Source organism: Gasterosteus aculeatus, chromosome 21 (assembly GCF_964276395.1).
Source record: "Gasterosteus aculeatus chromosome 21, fGasAcu3.hap1.1, whole genome shotgun sequence".
In the NCBI taxonomy this organism is placed as follows: domain Eukaryota; kingdom Metazoa; phylum Chordata; class Actinopteri; order Perciformes; family Gasterosteidae; genus Gasterosteus; species Gasterosteus aculeatus.
The window spans coordinates 10,538,692-10,557,773 of NC_135708.1; the positions used below are offsets into that span (position 1 = coordinate 10,538,692).

The 19,082-nt window shown below is 43.9% G+C and overlaps 3 protein-coding genes across 14 annotated transcripts; 1 reads left to right on the plus strand and 2 right to left on the minus strand.

Annotated features, from left to right (window-relative positions):
* Nucleotides 1-808: 808 nt before the first annotated feature.
* nrros (negative regulator of reactive oxygen species) lies at nucleotides 809-6,332 on the minus strand. 11 transcript variants are annotated; one of them, XM_078095654.1, is made up of 4 exons: nucleotides 6,233-6,332; nucleotides 5,929-6,118; nucleotides 4,759-4,873; nucleotides 809-3,556 (listed from the first exon to the last, which is right to left on the minus strand). In XM_078095654.1, the coding sequence occupies exons 3-4, from the start codon at nucleotides 4,858-4,860 to the stop codon at nucleotides 1,598-1,600; spliced, it is 2,061 nt and encodes a 686-aa protein (XP_077951780.1). In that variant the 5' UTR covers nucleotides 4,861-4,873; nucleotides 5,929-6,118; nucleotides 6,233-6,332; the 3' UTR covers nucleotides 809-1,597. The 11 variants fall into 11 exon arrangements, with proteins under 11 accessions (XP_077951780.1, XP_077951782.1, XP_040023162.2 ...); XM_078095656.1 differs by having other exon boundaries at nucleotides 6,217-6,328; XM_040167228.2 differs by having other exon boundaries at nucleotides 5,980-6,118; nucleotides 6,306-6,323.
* Nucleotides 6,333-10,510: 4,178 nt separating this feature from the next.
* fbxo45 (F-box protein 45) lies at nucleotides 10,511-13,848 on the minus strand. Of its 2 annotated transcripts, XM_078095659.1 has the most exons (4): nucleotides 13,544-13,848; nucleotides 12,904-13,456; nucleotides 11,572-11,928; nucleotides 10,511-11,452 (listed from the first exon to the last, which is right to left on the minus strand). In XM_078095659.1, exons 2-4 carry the CDS (start codon nucleotides 13,231-13,233, stop codon nucleotides 11,267-11,269), a joined length of 873 nt encoding a protein of 290 aa, XP_077951785.1. In that variant the 5' UTR covers nucleotides 13,234-13,456; nucleotides 13,544-13,848; the 3' UTR covers nucleotides 10,511-11,266. The 2 variants fall into 2 exon arrangements, with proteins under 2 accessions (XP_077951785.1, XP_040023215.1); XM_040167281.2 differs by having other exon boundaries at nucleotides 12,904-13,549.
* A 91-nt stretch (nucleotides 13,849-13,939) lies between these two features.
* fam168b (family with sequence similarity 168 member B) lies at nucleotides 13,940-19,030 on the plus strand. The gene is made up of 7 exons (XM_040167291.2): nucleotides 13,940-14,078; nucleotides 15,952-16,043; nucleotides 16,154-16,237; nucleotides 16,467-16,609; nucleotides 16,730-16,928; nucleotides 17,061-17,185; nucleotides 17,325-19,030. The coding sequence occupies exons 2-6, from the start codon at nucleotides 15,974-15,976 to the stop codon at nucleotides 17,171-17,173; spliced, it is 609 nt and encodes a 202-aa protein (XP_040023225.1). The 5' UTR covers nucleotides 13,940-14,078; nucleotides 15,952-15,973; the 3' UTR covers nucleotides 17,174-17,185; nucleotides 17,325-19,030.
* The last annotated feature ends 52 nt before the right edge of the window (nucleotides 19,031-19,082 follow it).

A 19,082-nucleotide genomic window follows, 5' to 3' on the forward strand; every position in this document is an offset into this window, starting at 1 on the left:
AAACAGACACTTCCTCTTTCATCAGGCCTTATTTTATTATATACATTACGGAGAAATGATCTTGTGACAACTGCTTGTGACATCCGTTTCAGGCGTCCTTAAAGGTCCACCAGATGTCTTTTGGGATCAGACATTTCATTTACTACAGGGGCATCAAAGAAGGCCCGTTTGCTGTGTCATATATATATATATATATATATATGACCATCCGCTGCCCGAATGGTACTCAAAAGAATGCTACTCCTTTGAGTTAACATGAATCTGTAACGAACTGAGCCGTGTTTCAGTCAGCCACTGCTTAGAGCATCGTGGTGAATATCTGGTATGGACCACACACCCACAGTTGTTTGTGTGTGCTTTGTAAATTTGCTGTGCTTTGTCCACACTACAAAGCTGAAGTGATGTGTACATATGAATGTGGTCACTCGACCCCCCAGCACATTTAATAACCATGTGAATTTGGAAAAAGAAATGTTTCAAAGTTTGGCTGACATGTTTAATTCCAACTTCTGTTGTGATATCGCTGACTATTCATATCAAATTCCCCTTATTCTACAATCTGTGACGAGTGGAATAGTGCCTTCCCCAAATGATGAATTATTGAAGTATTTCCCAATTGGATCTGACTCAGCAGCAGCATTGCATTGCTTCAAGCCAACTGTTAATGTACTTATAGAGACAGAAAAACTCAAATCCAACACTCCCAGCAAGATGTTTGTGGTACTTTTGCTTTAAGTAGCCTGGACACCAGTTTCAGTTACTTGAAATAACTGCAGGACAAAACCTTGTTCACCCTATTTCTTATTAATTTTATTTTGGTTAAAGATATCAAAACAGATCATCCACCTGTGATCAGCTGCTGCGCTGAGTTGAACCCATGTGCATGATCAGAATTAGTCCTCTCACTTCTGCAGAAGAAAAGTGACTCGCTTTATGCATCGCATGACTTTCTCATACAAGTTGTGTAAAAATGCTGGCATTTCTTAGCTTGGATGCAGCTTTACACCCGTTTCTCTTTTTTATGTTCCAACCACCATGACCCTGAGCATTACCACAGCGGTATTCTGGTTACTTTCTGGTTAGGCCTGCTACACCGTGCACAGCGGCACACCGATCTACTGGCCCACCGACACCTGAGCAGCGGCACAGATAGACACACAACTGTGGAGAATGATCCTTTGTGAGGTTTATTTTGAAAGCTGTACTGACCCGCTGAAACGTTATGCCTATGTTGCAACTGTGTTCCCCCCGATGGGAAGGAAACCTGATACACCTCCTCTTTGAGATGGTGAACTGGGCAGTTCCCGCACATCTTAGCAAAACAGGAAATTTCATGTTTCCTCTGCTGCATATAGCAACAACTTGCATCACACTACTTCTGCATATGTTCGCTCTCACACACACATAAACGACACCCGCGGTATCAGGCAAGGGGTCCTTTTTTTTTTTATCGCACGTCGACAGCACAGCATTGTGACAACCTGAACATCCACCCTTTAACACATATCACATAATTGTTCCTTCCTTATTTTTGACAGTTTTACAATTAATTTAATTTGTCGGCAACATACATATTTCGTTTCAGGTATATAAAGTATCAGTAAGAAGTAGGCATCAAACAATTCTTTTTGATTGACTTTTTTAGCATTTTTGGCTTGAAGGTGAGCCAAACAATGATCAAAATGCCCACAAGAGAAAGACACATGGGTACAAAAAGCAGAATATACCAGATAAAAGATTCCCCACCTTTCTCCAAACAAAAGAATGAGTGGGATTTCTCCACTCTGTATGTCAATTGGTTGAGATCTTTACATTTAATGTCTGATCGTCCGACCATGTTGATCGTCTTTGTGGTTTCAAATGTCCTGAACCACTCAGTTTGGCAGCAGTTGAACGGATTTCCTGTGAGAAAAACAGTGTGCAGTTTTGAGGCTAACGCGTTGGCCTGAGCAGGCGGAATAGTGGGCAGTCTGTTGTCCCTCAAATCCAGCACTTTCAGGTCAAGGTTTAGAAGTGAAGGGGGGAGATGGGTGAGATAGTTCCTTGAAATGCTTAAATACTCAAGACTTTGCAAATGGGAGAATTCAAAGTCTTGTATTTGAGTGTTTCCCAAACCTAGATGGCGTATTGTGTTGCTGAGACTTTGTATCGATTGGTGGACGACGAGTCCGGGGTTGTCAGACAGTTCCAAGTGCGTTAGAGACAAACCAGCGAACGCAGACAATGGAATTATTTTAAGGTTGCATCCCTTAAGGTAGAGCTGCGTTAAGGATGCAGCGTTTTTCCAATCCGCCCAAGTCGAGCTATTGTCCGTGCAGGGGTCAGCTTCCTCAGGATGGCAAATGTCAACGTTGTTGTAACTGAGATCCACTGACCGGAGGCCGGCCAGGGAGGAAAACAGTCCCGAGGGTAACCCCTCCAGGCTGTTCAAACTGAGGTTAAGGTACGTCAGGTTGCCGAGAGCGTTCAGCGTACCTCTATCTGCGACAATCTGGTTCAGCCTGTTGTTGCTGAGGTCTAACTCGTACAAGCTGCCCGAGAACCGGTGCGACGTCAGATTTAAGGTTTCCAGACAGTTTGTGAACATGTGAAGTCTGGACAGGGCGGGCATTTTCTGGATGAATCCTTTAGGAAAATGGTCTACCTGGTTTCCCCTGAGATCCAAAATCTCCAGAGAGGAGATGTCACCGTGAAGGCTCTCCTCCCACAGCTGAGCCGTCACGTTGCCCGTGTACGTCTTCATATTGTAGAACTCAACGGTTGAGGTCAAGTTCGGGAACGTGCCGTTGTCTGCCAAGTGTTCGTAGAAGCTAATGCTGTTTTGGGACAGGTAAAGATTCCTCAAGTGACTGTGGTTGGGCAAGAAAGGAAAGAAGAGCATTTTGTTGTTGGACAGATCAAGTGTCTCGAGCTGGAAAGTGTCGTTGAGGTCTTGTCCGGCGATGAACCACTCTATGAAGTTGTGGCTGGCGTTGAGGACCACCAGCTGCGTCATGTGAAAGTCTGTCAGGCAAGGCAGATAGTTGAAGGCCAGGTTGAGCCGCTGGAGCATCGGATTGCCGTCGAAGGCGCCATCGATCTCGTACATGATGTTTTTCTGCAGGTCGAGTTCCTTGAGTTGGTGAAGATCCACGAATGAGGTCTCATCCAGTCTCTGCAATAAGTTTCCAGAAAGATTGAGGTACTCGAGGGATGTCAGATTTTGAAGAAGGGTGGCCACCATGTCGTCCTCGAGCCCATTCTCAGAGAGATCCAGAGCTCTGAGCCCGGGCAGAGTCTTTAACGCGTGGCTGGATTCCTGGCAGCCAGCATAAAGATTGTTATTTGCTAAATTGAGGTTTTTTAACAACTTTGAGTGTTGAAAAGTGTTTGATTCCAAATTTTCCAAACGATTACAAGCTAAGCTCAGGGTGTTTAGTGAGGGGTAACCAAGTAGAGAGCTGCTCTGTAGTGTTTGAATGTTGTTGTAGTTGAGCTGAAGCTCCTCTAAGTTGTCGGGCAGTCCTGCAGGCACAGAGGAGAGATTGCAGTGGTTGCAAAGAGCTGTTCTTTGAATCTGCAGAGAGAAGGAGAGCACACAGTTTTAAATGTGTGAGTTTATTCTATGTGTACCTGTTTAAATACTGCAAGGTTCTCGAGCAAAAATCTCAAGGTTAGATTGTCTCTTTAATGGGTTTCAAGAGGTTCAACAAGCCTCCGGAAACTGAGAGAACGAGACGGAAGATTATTTCAAATAACTTTGTGCTCAATACTTTACTGGACTTTCAACACAGATAGGGAACTTGGTAAATGTATGTATCTTTGTATATCTATGTATCATCTGCGTTAAAATGAGGTTACCATTGTTACTGTGAAAATGTCAGCACGCCGATATTAGTAATGAGCTCAAACTACATCACTTGAAGTTTTCAAATAATATTTTAGTTTTTTGAATTAGTTTTGCATGAGAACCATCTCTTAACTCACAGCTTTGTTACATAAAAACCTCAACATTTTTGGAATATCACAAATATTTCATTTTTTTACAATTTATTTATAACAGTCATTGTTGATAATTAATCAAAAACCTTTCAGTTTTAATAAAACATGTTTTCTCCTCTGGTTGCACTAAAGATTACATCAGAAAGGTAATTCATTAGAGAGCTACTTCATTTATTAAAAGGACAATTGAAAATGTATTCACTTTTTCAAATATCTGTCTTTCATCAACAATGTGAGAAAGTTCCACCAATCCAATAAATCCAATGTTGTGAGTGTGCCATTGTTAAATTATAGATAACACAATGGCTTCTTAGAAAGTTAATTGTCTTAATAAAATGAAAAATACTATAAACATCACATACAGCTGACAAACCTTTTTAATGGATTAAATGACTCTATTTGCCTTTCCAATGAGACAAAGTAGGAAATGTTACAGCACTCAAAATATCTTCACAAAAGGTAAATTCCTACAGGATGTTCTCATGACGATTTTTAGTCTCAGTTATCGTGTTGGCAGAACATCGGCCGCACACTGAACACAGCCTCACAGTAGAGTTTTGCAATATTGACACGATCTGAAAAATGCTTATCTTTAATCCACAAAGTACGAAGGAGTTTGTTCACCATTTGGGCGTCGTTCCTACTCCACTTATTCTGAGACCCTTTTTTATATTTTAGGGTGATAGATATATATTAATCACAAACCGTTAATTGAACCTTTATTAATACAGGTAATCTCAGTTATACAACAGTGTCTCTTATGAACTGGAGTCTTACCAGTTGACACTGGCTGTGTCGTGGATGACTTGAGACCGGCGTCAGGATTCTCCACGTGGGTGACAAGCACAGCAGGATGGCAGTGAGCATGTGGACTGGCATTTTAACATCCTCACTGCTGACCGGGCGATGGGAGGAAAGAGAGAGGATACTGATCAATCAATCAAGACATGAGCTCACTGCGGAATGTCCAACTTAATCAGTCAACGAGTATCTACATCAGACTCGCTCTTCCTCCGTTCAAGATTTGAACGCGATGATGAGCATAGTGAGGGGACATTTTGGACCGTGTAAAAAATGTGGTAAATCCCCCCCTCCCTCCGAACAACTGACGGATTCTAAAACTGAGAGAACGAGACGGAAGCTTGACATCAAAGTGTCGGACGGGCACATATACATTTATCCACTCATACCAAAAACATTGGGGTGGTTTGCAAGATTTTTTTTTGTCATAATTTAAACATTTCTGTAGCTGTGAGCAAGCGTAATGTACGTGTTAGACTTGACAGGCAAGTCTTTCACGGCGGATCACTGTTGGGTCTGGAGGTCCCTACACAATAACAAAATCCAAGTCCATGTCTGAATGCATTTTATTCTGATGAATAAAGCTGTTGGGCATTCTGGTAAAATTCCCCTAATTTCAACTCAAGCCGCAGCGTGACCTTAACTGGATGTGGAGGCCTTGTGTTCCCTCTTTGTCTTGGACGCCTTTTCATTTGAGGATTTTTGTGTTGTGTTGTTGTTCTTAGTTTTTAGTTTGATAGCGACATAAGGATTGCACAAAACGACAGAATGGGGTTTCATCGAATAGAACAATGGCAAAATGTGCAATGTTTTAATTAATACATGTTAAAATCGGTACAGAGAAATCTGCATTATTAAATTGGGTTGACGTTGTATCATTAGTCGAAACCAAGTCATATCATTAATTACCCAATATGCAAAATGAATAAACATTTTGAGAGCTACATTTTTATGATGACCTGTGTTGTAGCACTTTATGACATCCTACTCAACACTGCAAGCTTTCAAGTACGCACAAAGGAAGGTGATCAATGAAATAACTTGTTCAAAAGACAAACTGTTAAGGTTCAACATTCTGCTTTGTCGCTTCTTTTAGCAAATTGCAAACACCAACATCAAACTAATGCACACTGCTCGTGTACTCACGCTGGTGGTTAGCTGTGGATTTACCAAGCCACTGCCGGTTGATCCACTGACCATATCGTTGGTTGACTCGCCGTTTGCAGAGAGCGTTCGCTCGCGTGACGTTCGGCTGCCTTCCTCTGATGTGACTGAAGCCTCTCTTTACTGCTCACGGAAGCAGGCCAGCAGCGGAAACCAGAGTCACATGGACAAGCTGCAATCAAAAAAAGAAAAAGAAAAGGTTCTCAAGCAAGTGCGAAGGCTCAACAGCTCTCAACCAGCACAGCAATACGGCCCCCACACCCCACACACCCCTCACATCCCGCACCTCCCACCAGAAAAAAAAAAGAAGCTACGATTGGTAGCACAACTGCCACCGCAAAAACCTAACGAGAACACACCCTTGACACCCTCGACTCGTTCTGATCAGCCAACCGATGAGAGAGGAAACCACCAGACACACACACGCCCTTCCTGCACGGTGTTCGGCCTGTCACTGCAGCAGCCGTTCCAAAACACACAGATGCAGAACGCGCTTTAGTATTGAATTCATCCACCGGGGGCCAACGCAGCACATAGAGATAATGGAGGGCCCGCTTTTTTAGCACGCACCAAATCCCTGCACTATGCTTTAAGTGAATAAAGTTCTCTAAGGTTCGTCATTCAACACCGATATGTTTCCAACATGGCTTCTGTCAGTAACCAACTTCCCTAAACACAGACCCTCCGTCGGTCAGGCCCCCTAGTCTGCTTACGTGGACGTGTTTCCATCCCGTTTCTTAATAACCAGCTGCGAAAAGCACACCAGCTCTATTGTTACGGTTAACTTAAATCTGCCTGTTGGGCTGTTTCTCCTCCCAGTGGATGAGGGAATAGGGAATAGGAATCAGGAAGTCATGGCGCCATCCTCGTAGAGTTGATTTGTTGGTAAAGTTCCTGCTTTTTTACAAAACATCTCCAGCTCTCACCTCTGGCTGTTACGAGTTTGGACTCATAACAGAGGAATACAATATAAGATCCCACATTGAATATAAGATTGGATGTGGGATCCCAGAGGCATCCTTGTCCTGTGGGTTCGTACCCTTTATCTGTCTACTGACACTACTAAAATCGCATTAAAAGAGAAAATGTATTAAAGAGGCTATAGCATATCTATGATTCTGCCGGCAACTGGCAGCCAACGGTGGCAACAGCGCTGACTGAGATCATTATTATTTATTTCAGTACAGCTACGAATCATTGTTTTTAAGACAGGGGCCTCATTAGGTTCTTGTGAACACAACAACAACGCACTCCTGCACTCATATTTCTGGGACCTCGATGGCATCACCCTACAATTCCTGCCTGCACTCGGTAGAGAAGCTTACGACACGCTTTTGTCTCAATAAACTTCAGACCAGTGAACACAGCAGCCCTGTCTTTGTTCCTTTAAATATCACACTGTGTCATTTCTTCAACCACGTGCTGTCACAAATACGAATACAAATATAAGCTTTCCGGTCGAGTAAAACCTTCATGTATATCCGATGCGTTAGTGCGGTTGAAGTGGAGGACATTTTTAATTTTTGATTAAAGATTTGACAAGCATGAGCCTGGGAATTACTTTTCAGAGTCTTTTTCGGTTGACGGTTAGGAGCTGATACAGGCGTGTTCTACCCTCTTGTCAAAAAGTGTGAGTGGTTTCTCTGGAGTCAGCGTGTCCGTTCTGGGCTACTCCAGAAACTGTGGCTGCCTTCTCAAATCCCGACTATGTATAGTCGTACCGGCACGCATCACCTGTTTTATTCTCCTGTTCTAAGCAAACGGACAGAAAGCAGCTCTCACGCTGTGTGCATGTGTAGCAGAAGGAGAAATCCAATGTCATGTCTGTCCCAATAAGACATATTGCAAAGAGCTGACGAGGTGATGTTACAGTTTGGGTGTAAAGTCTCATGGGTGAGTTAGGATGTGAGCAACTAAAGTCCTATGAAGAAGCACCACTGCAATGAGGGATAATAAATAACGAACATATGCACAAATGCTCACGTTAGAATATACCGATATACATAGTCGATACAAATGTAATTCCTCTCTTTGACCTAAACATCATTTTTTTTTGTAATATCTCTAAATACTGAAACAATATCTAAATATTGTTTCAGCATGAACCTGAATCTACTGCTGCAACACCAACAGATATAAAAAGTTAGATTAATAAGGAAAAGTGCGGTGGAGAACTTATATTCTCTTTGTTGTTGGTGCACATGACTTTCTAGGACGTGAGGCCATTTGCACAACATGCACATCTCAAGATGCTCCCTGCCCCCTTGTGGAGACTGGGAACATTGCGTATTCACAACCACTAGTGCAGGTATAAACCCATATGACCACAAACATGACAGAAGAGGACATTTCTTTAGCTACGGTGTCTGCAAATAGCTTTTGTGCTGAACTGCTGGTAGACGGTTTAATACTACAGACCTACAGTTAGTCTCTCCACCCGCGGTGGCAGTCAAAACGATGAAGGGCGGAGAGGCTAACGAGAGGCTGACAGCTTGGCAAACAGGCGTTCAGGGTCAGAGCAGGACAGAGGTGGCTGGAGATGCTGCTCTGCAATAGGAGATACACACACTGTGGGGAAACGCAACGAGAAAGGGACAGCGCAGACACACCGAGGGGACAATCCTCTTGATATTGGCTGTACATCTTACAATGAGTCATTCGGTTATTGAAGTGGTGGCCCTCGGAGATCGACAGAGCTGAGGCAGAACACTGCGTCCCGGGCTGGGATCTGTTTTCCTTTTTATTTCCTATTGATGAAGCTTTGTGTCTTTGTGGGCGGTGCATGTTGTTTATGTCTGTTAATTCATTTATGAATCCCGAGGATCTGGTTCAGCACATCAACAACTGCAATGTCTCTCTTGAATGTGTTCCTGTGTAGGATTCCTCGTGGCAGACATAAAAAAACATTAAGTTACCCGAGTACACTGTGAGTCAGACATTGTTAATTACTGCTTTAATTTAGCTAAGCTGAACAATGCTGTCTAAAGGACTGATTTGATGAATATAGCAGCAGCATATAGATATAGTGAGTAATGTCTATAACGTCACCCTTCCCTCTGTGTGTGTGTGTTGCAATCAGAGCATCTCCTTGTGCTTTTAGCGTACGTTGGTGCGCGTGAGGAGCCCCACTGGCTGGCTGATGGCTGCTGGTCTGCGCCGGCACTCATGTGATGGAAACATCTGATCAGGAAAACACTTTCTAGTCTTTCATTCCATTACATTACATTACATTACAGGCCATTTAGCTGACTCTTTTATCTAAAGTGACTCACATTGCATTTTTAACCCATGGCTTTTACATTTCAGCCGGGGAGCAATTAGAGGTTCGGTGTCTTGCTCAGGGACAGTTCGACGTGGGACATGGAGCAGCTGCACCCTCTCTACTCCATGCACCACCATCAACCCTTTCTTTGTAGTTTTCACTGTTACCAACGTTAACCGCTAGCTGCCCGCTCGCTGGTCCAGGTGTTGAGAACCGAGGAACAAGGGGGAAGGAAAGTCCTCCCAGTTGTGGATGTTTAAAACCAGCAATGAATGCAATGTGAAGCTCAACGTGTTTTGGAAAAACTATGAGGTGTTGATTGCAGTTATTTTTTTGGGGGCCATATTTCGCCACCGGAAACATCCTGATGTAATCTTCCAGCTATTGTTTTGAGGGAGGACCGTTGGGCATGTATGATTGTGATTTTAGGAGCCTTTTCGTGTAATGTCACACAGTGTTGTCGTGTTTATGATCCTGCAGCAGCAATAATCAAGCCACTAATGTTCCCTTGAAAACACACAGTAAATCGTTGTTTGCTGCTTTATTAATGCTCTGAATGTTAGATACAACTCCTTAAAAAGTTTAACGTTGGCAACCATATTGTTATTCTGCACATGCACACGGGCGCACATTGTGAGAGAGTTTCAATTCCTGTCTGTACTCTGTGTTGTTATATGCTGCGACCTTGGTGTTATTGTCACGCCGCCGCTAGGATTCAAATACAGACAGAGCTTGATCAGATGATGGGACTGTGGCCCCGTGACTCGACAAACTGTGTTGTAAACCGACCTCTCGATGGCGTGATAGAGGAGACAGAACGTTGCCAAACATGTGGCTAACAATGTGCATTTGCGGTGGAGTAAAAACAAAATATTGCATAAATACACCTGTAAATAAATATGCCTCATGCCTGGTATTAATCTCTTCATTAAAAGTGCTGTGCGACTCCAACGGTAAACATAATACTTTGCCGTATTACTTCCTGTCCGCTGCGATAGGCTATTAGCATGAAATGGTTTTATTAATAGCTGCTATTCTAGGCCGGAACAGCAATCTACACTTGTATTGATCCATGGAAAAAGATGAGGGCTGAGCACAGATTATTTTTCACATACAGGCAGGAACACTTAGAGCAGAATGGACAGCTTTGACTTGATAGGCTTCTCATGTATAGTCTCTCCGTGTGGCGTGTACTATGAACGGCCTATATTATGGTGCAATTCATTTATATCACATTTGCAACCATGGAAACATGTAACATGGCGCAGCCGTGGATCAGCAGCCGTCAAACATCAAACCATCTTTATTAGAAGAGTGGCATCATGTAGACTTTATTTTCAGGCCTTATTACCATACAGTATATATAGTACCATAGATAAAACACATGAAATAAATAGTGTGTAATACTACAGTAGCACATTAAAAAGGACGCAAACGAACATGATACAGCTATAGCCTTCCACTATTCCTGGATTGGTATATCAAAGGCCAGTTATTATAGCCTTTAACCCAGTATCCATGCACATGCATGACAGTTGGTCCGCATGTCTTCTTTGTTTGCCTTATAGCGATCAGGTCACATTGATTTTGGCATATAACTAATATACTCCAGAAATCGATTACAGTTAAACTGCGTTACTCCTTTACCTCATACAACAGATCGCGAGAACAACTACTGTTCCACGCGTTAAAAACAATGTCTTAAAGTGTTTGCCACGGGTTTAGAATAGTTTTGGCCTCATTCAAGCCGACATAAATTCTCAGCTAAATGTCAGTGACAGACGGAATCGCGTGAACTTAAATAACGGCCACTTCCTCGCTGACACCGAAACATGTGACCGTTCCTTCTCCGCTGTACTTTCAGTCCTTGTGTCGAGCTGCAAAGGAAATGCCCGCGGTTCTCTTGGCGAGTGTGTGTGTGCGTGTGTGTGGGTTTGTGTGAATAGTAATTCAGCTTGGAAGGAACACAATTCAGCTTTGGTCTCCAAAACACAGTCTGAAGTCTGTCGACATAAAATAGTCTTGTTAGTTCTGGCCGGGGCGCAGGTCGCTTGGCGTCTAGCCGTCCAGAGGGTTTCCCAGGTACACCATGGTGACTTCGGTGTTGCCGTACACGGCAGAGACCGCTGGGAACAGGCAAGCTTTGGGCAGTCCGCGAAACGCTATGCCGAGAAACTCAAAACCCCTCTCGAAGGCTAACGTCTTGTCATCCATGTCTAGAATCACTCGTATTCTCTCCCCGATCTGCGGACAAAGACACGACAAGTCACACAATCATCCCCAATGCATTCGCAGTTATTCTTGGATGGTCCTAAATGGAATGAGGGCACAAACAAACACAAGTGCCACCAGCTCCCATGTACCTGATATTTTGGCGCATTGTTACACTGGGGGAAATTTCCATTGACCTCCCCGTTGTGCAGCAGGTTGTTGTCCACCAGGTTCCAGCCCCAGCTCTGGTCGTCACTGCCCAGCAGGGCCACGTAGCCCTGGCACTGCATGGACGCCCGCTTGGTGGCGAGGCCGATCACCGCCACGGTGCCGAGGGGGCCCTCCCACCAGATCTCCCAGGCGTGCCTCCCCTCGGCAAAGCCGATCTTGCCGCGAGCGCCGTCCGTGCTCTGGGCGATGGGGTTGCGGTGCAGGGTGAAGCCGTTCTTCTTCACGTAAACGTTGCGGGAGCAGTCGTGGGAGCTCAGGGCGTATTGGAAGGCCTTGAGCTGTGAAAGGACAGTGGGACAAGGCAGCGGCAGCAGCTTTGGTCAAAAAGCCATTTGCGTTTGAGTGATTCTGTTGCGCATTTGTGTGTCGTGACGCAAATCAGAAATAGAAATACATATATTATATTTGGGAATTGTTGGGTGCTATAGTTAAAAAAAGGAAAGCCCTCTTGTGTGTCCCAATTGGTGAACACTAAAGTTCTGGGAGACACATACTGTAGATACTTGGATACAATACAGGACCGAAAGTATTGCACCAATCAGAGCTCCAAGCTTCTGTAAGGTCTTCATCCCTTAGTTTTATATGTAAATGATAATGGCTGCCTGAGATGAATTAATCTACCTTTGAAAGGAATGTCAATTTTCCAGAGTAGCACGTGATTTAACTGGATCAGTGGTCCTCAACACATGTTTGAGGGACCTTCAAGGTGCATTGAAGACGATCTAGGTCTCAAAGATTTTTTTCACCCCATGGAAAAAAAATCAAGAATGAAATTATGACATTTTAGTCAGCTCTTAGGTTTCAATTACAGTGGGCCAATCATTTCCCTGGTGCAAGTATCCAATCATAAACGGTAACAGCAACCTCCTTGTTAGGTCATGTCATGAAATCGAGCGCCATGATGGAGCCAATGACAACAAAACGCATTTGTTTTGGCAAATCATTTAGCCAATCAGATCCCAACGATAACCCCATTTAAGAATCTGCCAAGTGGGTTACTGCTACTTTGTAAATGTTAATGAGAAGCCGCACACGAAGCCTCTTCTGGCATAAAGCATTATTGCTTATGGAGTCATCCATTTGGACAGGATGCATTTGACCACATCATGCGTCCGTCCAGTTAACGTGGAGGGGGGGGGTTGCAGAGCACGTAGCAACACACAGGCAGATTCTTTTGAATGGGGTTCCTCGACAATCCCAGTTTCCCCCCCACCCCCAACCTAAAAACAACAGCGGTGTGCGGGTAAACCTACTTTCCCCTTGTAGGTGGGCAGGTTGCACAGGATGTCAGAGCGCAGAGCTTCGTCGCTCATGGACCGGCTGCACAGGCTGCGCCACACCTCGCTGTTTTCATCCGACAGCATGTGGTTCCAATGCCAACAGACCAACGCGCAACTAATCAAGTCGGAAAGGTCCAAGTACGAGAATACGTGCTCCAGGACCCGAGCTGGCAACCTCCCGGCCGCCCCTGCGCCTCCGCCGGCCGCAGCGGCGTAGGGAGAGCCGGCGGAGCTGCAACTGGCCGCCGCCGCCGCTGCGCCCTGACAGGAGCCTCCTCCTCCCCCACCGCCCGCTCCAGACATTACGGCTCTACGGATCTTTACCGACGACTCCAGTCGACCGAATTATGTCGCCTAACAACGTAGAAAGGGCCCTAGTGTGGGGTAAACAGGCACATTTTACCTCTAAAATCACATACAGGTCGCAGTAAAACCACAACAGTATGGACCCTCCTCTCCCCAGTTCAATGGCTGAATGGAAGCGATGCGTCAAGGTCCTTGAAGAACGGATTCACACGTTGTCGCGCTGTCCAAGAAAGACGTAATTTAGATTCTAAAACAGTATTCATTCAATTACCTACAACGATAATTTGGCAAATATCAGTACTAGTACATTTTAGATCAAGGAAAGCCGTTGCCAAATGAAATGTTTCTTTCCCCTGCCAGGACCGCGGAGTCGCCATAGTAATGAGCGGCGGATTACCACAGTGTTGCAGTGTTTCAGATGCAGGACGTTTTCTTAATGTCACTGTTTAACAACTATGTGGCAAGAAAATCCCACGACAAAGTAACTGTAAAATTGCATTAAAAAGATGTAAAAGGATTTATCGACCTGTTACGTCATTTATACAATCGTTGTATAGTTATAGAGAACGTTATAGAGAACGTGCTTGTATTGGGAACACTTTCGAGACACAAATGCGTCATTGTGTAAAGACGACGGAAAAAAACACAGTAATAAAATGGTTCCCATTCTAGTGAAAGCAGTGTAATATTTTCATTTTCGCCACGTGACACCACACGGAAGTGACGCGGATGCTCAAAAGAGTTCAGCAAAGCATCTGGGAGCAAAACAGCAGCTAGCCTAAATAGATTTACCACCAGAAGACCAAAGGGACGGGACTAACGCACGATCCGAACACTTAACAGTAAGTCTCCGTCGCATTATTCTCCACATTTAAAAACGAAACAAAACGTCCGTATTTTTTTTTATTATTATTTTTGTCCGGGTCGTCCGCGAGGGAGCGTCGCGAGCCGTCCGGCTGTCCGTCTCCTGCGCGGCCTGTTGACAAGCTGCCCCCATCTGGCTGCCGCCCGGGGAAAGTCCGGCGGCTTGTCGCCCGGTGGTCCGGCTTGTCCCGGGTTGTCCCGGGTTGTCAGCGGGGGTCAGTCGGTGTGCGCAGGAAGCGGCTCGCCGCGGCGGCCGCGCTCAGCTGGCGGCGGGGCTCGTGCGGGTTAATGAGGCTCGCGCGCTAAGCTAGCTGACGATAACAAAGCCCCGCTGCGTTCACCTTTTAGGAATTCTTCTACTTGCAGGTTGCCATCTTTATTTTCATTTTTTACGTTTTTTTTTTTTTTGCAGGCAACATTTCCAGCGTCATTGTTTTTTTAAAATGCCTCTCGTTACACAACCTGGATCACCGAGGCACGATACAAAAAACGCTTCCATGCAAACCCCGATGATCAGTTTATTAAGACGAAGGGGGGAAAAAAGGATAAACTTATTGCATTGCGTCACACTCTCCGCTCATGTCGACTTTGTGTTTTGGTGGAAGAAAACAATAACTGGTCAAATCTTTAATACAGTTTGGGACATTTTGTCCATTTGAAAACATGATTTGTCCAGGACGGTCAGGTGGACGGACAGATTATATTCTGGTTTCAGGTTATTTGGGTTTGTAGGACGCTCTCCGTATTACGTAATGTGCTAATGAATGACACACTAGAAATAGTGTTTTACATGTTTACGATTTACCTCCATGTCAAATCAAGTATAGAAGTGATGCGTTCCCGTCCCTGTTTTAAATTGTCCTTGAATCAGCAGACTTGTACAGTGATGTAATGGTTTGCGGACCACCGCTAGAGGGCACTTGTTGTTATTTTCATTTAATGAGCATCACGTGTAGCAGGAGTCGAGCCTTTCCCTTGTGTATCGGAATTTGCGGACAGTTGTAATAAAACAGCTGCAACTGATTTTTTGAAATGATTACAAATGCGGGTGTATTCTGCTTTTGTTTGCACCGTATCAGAAACGGAAGCCATTTATTGCCACATATGTTCCACATAAAGGAATTGGATTGGTGCAATATAAGAAGGAAATAAGATAAAAAGAGAAACCACTGTGCACAGTGGTTTCTTTTACTATATTCTTATATTATTCTGCAAAATGTTTCCGGGACGGATTATTGGGTCAACGGGGAACTCAAGCTTAGTTCATGAGACGAAAAGACTTGCGAGAGGTCCTGGTCCTGATGGACCACAGCCTCCTGCCAGATGATAATACACAATTACAGATCAATTACTATGTAAGGAATATACATAGAATCAATCAGATCTACCAAGTGTTTATACTTATTTAAGAAGTAAGGGGAAGACACTTTAAATCACAATGGAGCACCCATTGCACGCTGGTCTTCTTGAGTATTCTGTGAAATAAAAACGATATCCCAGTCATCAATATGTATGAACCGCTTTTGGAAGATGAAGAACGATGTTGTGACGACGACCTGGCAAGGTCACAACATGTAAGTCACCGTCAGTCCTCGCCGTTCCCCCTCATGAGCGGATATCACATTCCCCCAGCACAACCTTTTTGTTCCAAGCACTGAAATGTCAAGACATTTGGCACGATCTCTTTTTAGCAGCGTGATGCCAATGTCTACGCTTTTCTCTCTGTCTGTGAGGTCGCTTTGGGAAAAGTCTGATTGGAGGACCGCTGTCAGTTGAATCTGTGCTACATTTACCCCGATGATCTTTGCACTACTTTTGTTCATGAAATGCACATGTCCTTTTTCACTGCAGCATCCGTGACGAGGCGTCCATTATGAATCCGGTCTACAGCCCTGCAGGGACAGGGGTCCCCTTCACCAACACTAAGGGTATGGGCTACCCAGGTAAATCCCCCGTGCTGACGTGTGATGGTTTAAGCAAATCTCCTGACTGCAATAGAACATCCTGAAATCAAGCCGATTACATTTTTATTCTCTGCTTTTGTTCACTGCAGCGGGATTTCCTGTTGGCTATGCAGCAGCTCCTCCAGCATACACTCACAATATCTATGCAGGAGCGAACGCCGCCTTCCCCGGGGGTAAGAACACCTTTAACTATGTGTTTGCACGGCGCACGACATTCGCTAATGGAAAGTTTACAAAGTTAGTGCTGAGGCGAGGACGTCAACGCCTCTTCAGGTTGTAACTAGGTCAGCGTTTCAGCCCGCGGACCTTTTCTTAAGATGCGGTTTGCATTCCCAGATTTCTTCAGCCGCTTTCAGAGAGTATTTGGCAGGACTGACTTTTACTTGTCCTCCTCCCACCCAGGCTACGCTCCAGGCACTCCTTTCAAAATGTCCTGCTCTCCCAACAATGGGACTGTCCCCCCGTACTCCTCCTCACCCAACCCTTACCCTGCTGCCGTTTACCCGGTCAGGAGCACCTACCCCCAACAGAACCCCTATGCACAGGTCAGTGCGACGAGTGACCGGTTTTTGGTCGTAGTTGTGTTATTAAAGTATTCTTCAATCCCTTTTGTTTGAACGTTTTAGTTGTTTTTTTTTTAGTATTTTTGTGCTTCTTGGGTCCAGGCACTAATACCTTCACAACAGCAAGGCACTTATTACACACAGCCTCTGTATGCCGCACCGCCACACGTTATCCACCACACCACAGTGGTCCAGCCAAATGGGATGCCCGCGGCCATGTATGCCCCGGCCATGCCCCCCCAACGCCACAACAGTGTCGCCATGGGGATGGTAGCCGGCACCACCATGGCCATGTCAGCTGGTGAGCGTCCGTTTGTGTTTCTAGTTATTCAAACGATATCTTTTTTATTTTGCAGCGACGCATTCATTCGAAGTAGATCGACGCCCTCTTTGGATGTTGTGACAGTGTATTTTGCATCACTTTGCTTCTCAGGAACTCTGCTGACAACTCAATCACCAGCGTCTGTTGCCCCCCACCAAGTCACGATGCCCACATATCGGCATCCCGGCACACCCAGCTACAGCTATGTGCCGCCACAGTGGTGAAAAGAAGAAAGCGTGAGTAGGCTGTTTTTTCTCTTTTTTCCCAACTGTACTAAAGTCAGATATGGTTTCATGGTGTTTGCATGCATTCAACATGTGTGTTGTTTCCTCTGTTGTTTACAAATGTATATTTCTACATGTTTTTCTCCTGCAGGTCAGAAGATGGTAGATATGCATTCACACTCCAGTGTTTTTTGCTATTGGGGAAGACCTGCCCTGCCAGTGTCTGCAACCAGTTACTCTTCTTCCAGCATAATGTGAATCTTAAACCTAACTACATAGAAAGAGGCCCATTTGGATAGGAGGGGGTGAAGAATAGGCCCATCCCCATGACCCCTCTCAATGGAATAAGGCTGCATTCCATGTCACACCCACAGCGCCAGCACCTCCTACGACCTGCTGCATATCTCACGTGTAACAGCAACGCCTCCATGCAAACTTTTTTTGTGGATTGTCATGCAGGTTTTTTTATAGCTTAAACTATTAAGTGGTGAAAAGGGAGTTTGGAATAGTTTTTTTTTTTTTTTTTTTTAGTTCGATTTTATTTGGGGGATTCATATGATGTTGAATGCATGCATGTGTGTGTGTATGTGTATATATAATATATATATATATATATATATATATATATATATATATATATATATATAATATATATAATAATATATATATATATACATATATGTGTGTGTATATATATATATATATATACATATATGTGTATATATGTGTTTATATATATATATATATATATAATATATATAATAATATATATATATATATATAGGTATATGAAGTAATGCTAGCGCAATCTACCTGCTGCGACAGATGCAAAATCAACAAAAGGCACACGTCCAAAGGAACAAAAAAAAAAAGAAAAAGTAATAATCTGCAATGCTGAATCATCAGTGACCATATTTTACATGTGAAAGAAGAAAAGGCAAGACATTTTTATTCATGCAACAATTTCCCTGCACAAACATGTGCAGAGCGAACCGTACTCTTTTCACCGCTTTGTGTTCTGGTATTTGGAGCTAGATTTTATTATTTCTCTCGGTCATGCAGTGTATGCATTTCGTCTTACCATTTATGTATTTAAGGAAAGCTGGACTTTGAGTTTGTGCCTCTGTCTGGTGGCCATTACAACACTTTATCATTCTGAGGGTTATTTTTTCTGTGCTGTCAGAACTTTTAGGAAAAGAGTACCAACTTTTCCAAAGGTGAAAAGCAACTTTGGGTTCCTGCTTTTTTTTTTTTTTTTGTCCTCCTGAGTGATTTCAATGTTTTTAGCTATTCACTTATTTTAGCCCAAAGCATTCTTGGTGGGGAACAAGTAGAGGACGTTTAGGAAACCGTTTGCACCCATTTAAGGGTGCAAAGTGGATGAGTAAGAACAACATTGTGTGTGTGCGTGTGCGTGCATGCGTGCGTGTGAGTGAATAATTGACGAGTGAAATAGAAACCATTCAAAATGGTGCCATATAGTGTGATGCCTCTAGAATATTCAACCTTTATCTCACAATAATCAATTTGCTCTTAGGTAGGTCTAAAGCACTACATAATTGAATCATGCTAATTGTGGACACGTTAGGAAAACATGGTATTGTTAAACTATTTGTGAATAGCACTACTGAAAGAAGGCACTAATTCCAAACAGTAGAGATATCTGACCTTTTACATTGCTCGCGGTTTTACCTCAAGGTTCCAGGCTAACTCACCAATATCACTGTTTCAGACATGCTTTTCTATGTTGCCTCAGTCACCTCAGTTAAATAATCTGTTTTGTAAATGTTATTTTTGTGATTTTGGTTCTTGTTTTGTATTCTAAAGAAAGACCAAAAATAAACAAATATAAGAATACTCTATGTTTCCCCTTTTTATTTAAAACTTTGCGCTGAATGCCCACCTGGCA

Coding starts and splice junctions, on each gene's coding strand:
- nrros (XM_078095654.1), bottom strand. CDS start 4,860: ATGCCAGTCCACATGCTCACTGCCATCCTGCTGTGCTTGTCACCCACG. Junction 3,557..4,758: donor GACACAGCCAGTGTCAACTG/GTAAGACTCCAG, acceptor TTCTCTCTGCAG/ATTCAAAGAACAGCTCTTTG.
- fbxo45 (XM_078095659.1), bottom strand. CDS start 13,233: ATGTCTGGAGCGGGCGGTGGGGGAGGAGGAGGCTCCTGTCAGGGCGCA. Junction 11,929..12,903: donor TGCCCACCTACAAGGGGAAA/GTAGGTTTACCC, acceptor GTCCTTTCACAG/CTCAAGGCCTTCCAATACGC. Junction 11,453..11,571: donor ACAATGCGCCAAAATATCAG/GTACATGGGAGC, acceptor CTTTGTCCGCAG/ATCGGGGAGAGAATACGAGT.
- fam168b (XM_040167291.2), top strand. CDS start 15,974: ATGAATCCGGTCTACAGCCCTGCAGGGACAGGGGTCCCCTTCACCAAC. Junction 16,610..16,729: donor AACAGAACCCCTATGCACAG/GTCAGTGCGACG, acceptor TCTTGGGTCCAG/GCACTAATACCTTCACAACA. Junction 16,929..17,060: donor CACCATGGCCATGTCAGCTG/GTGAGCGTCCGT, acceptor TTTGCTTCTCAG/GAACTCTGCTGACAACTCAA.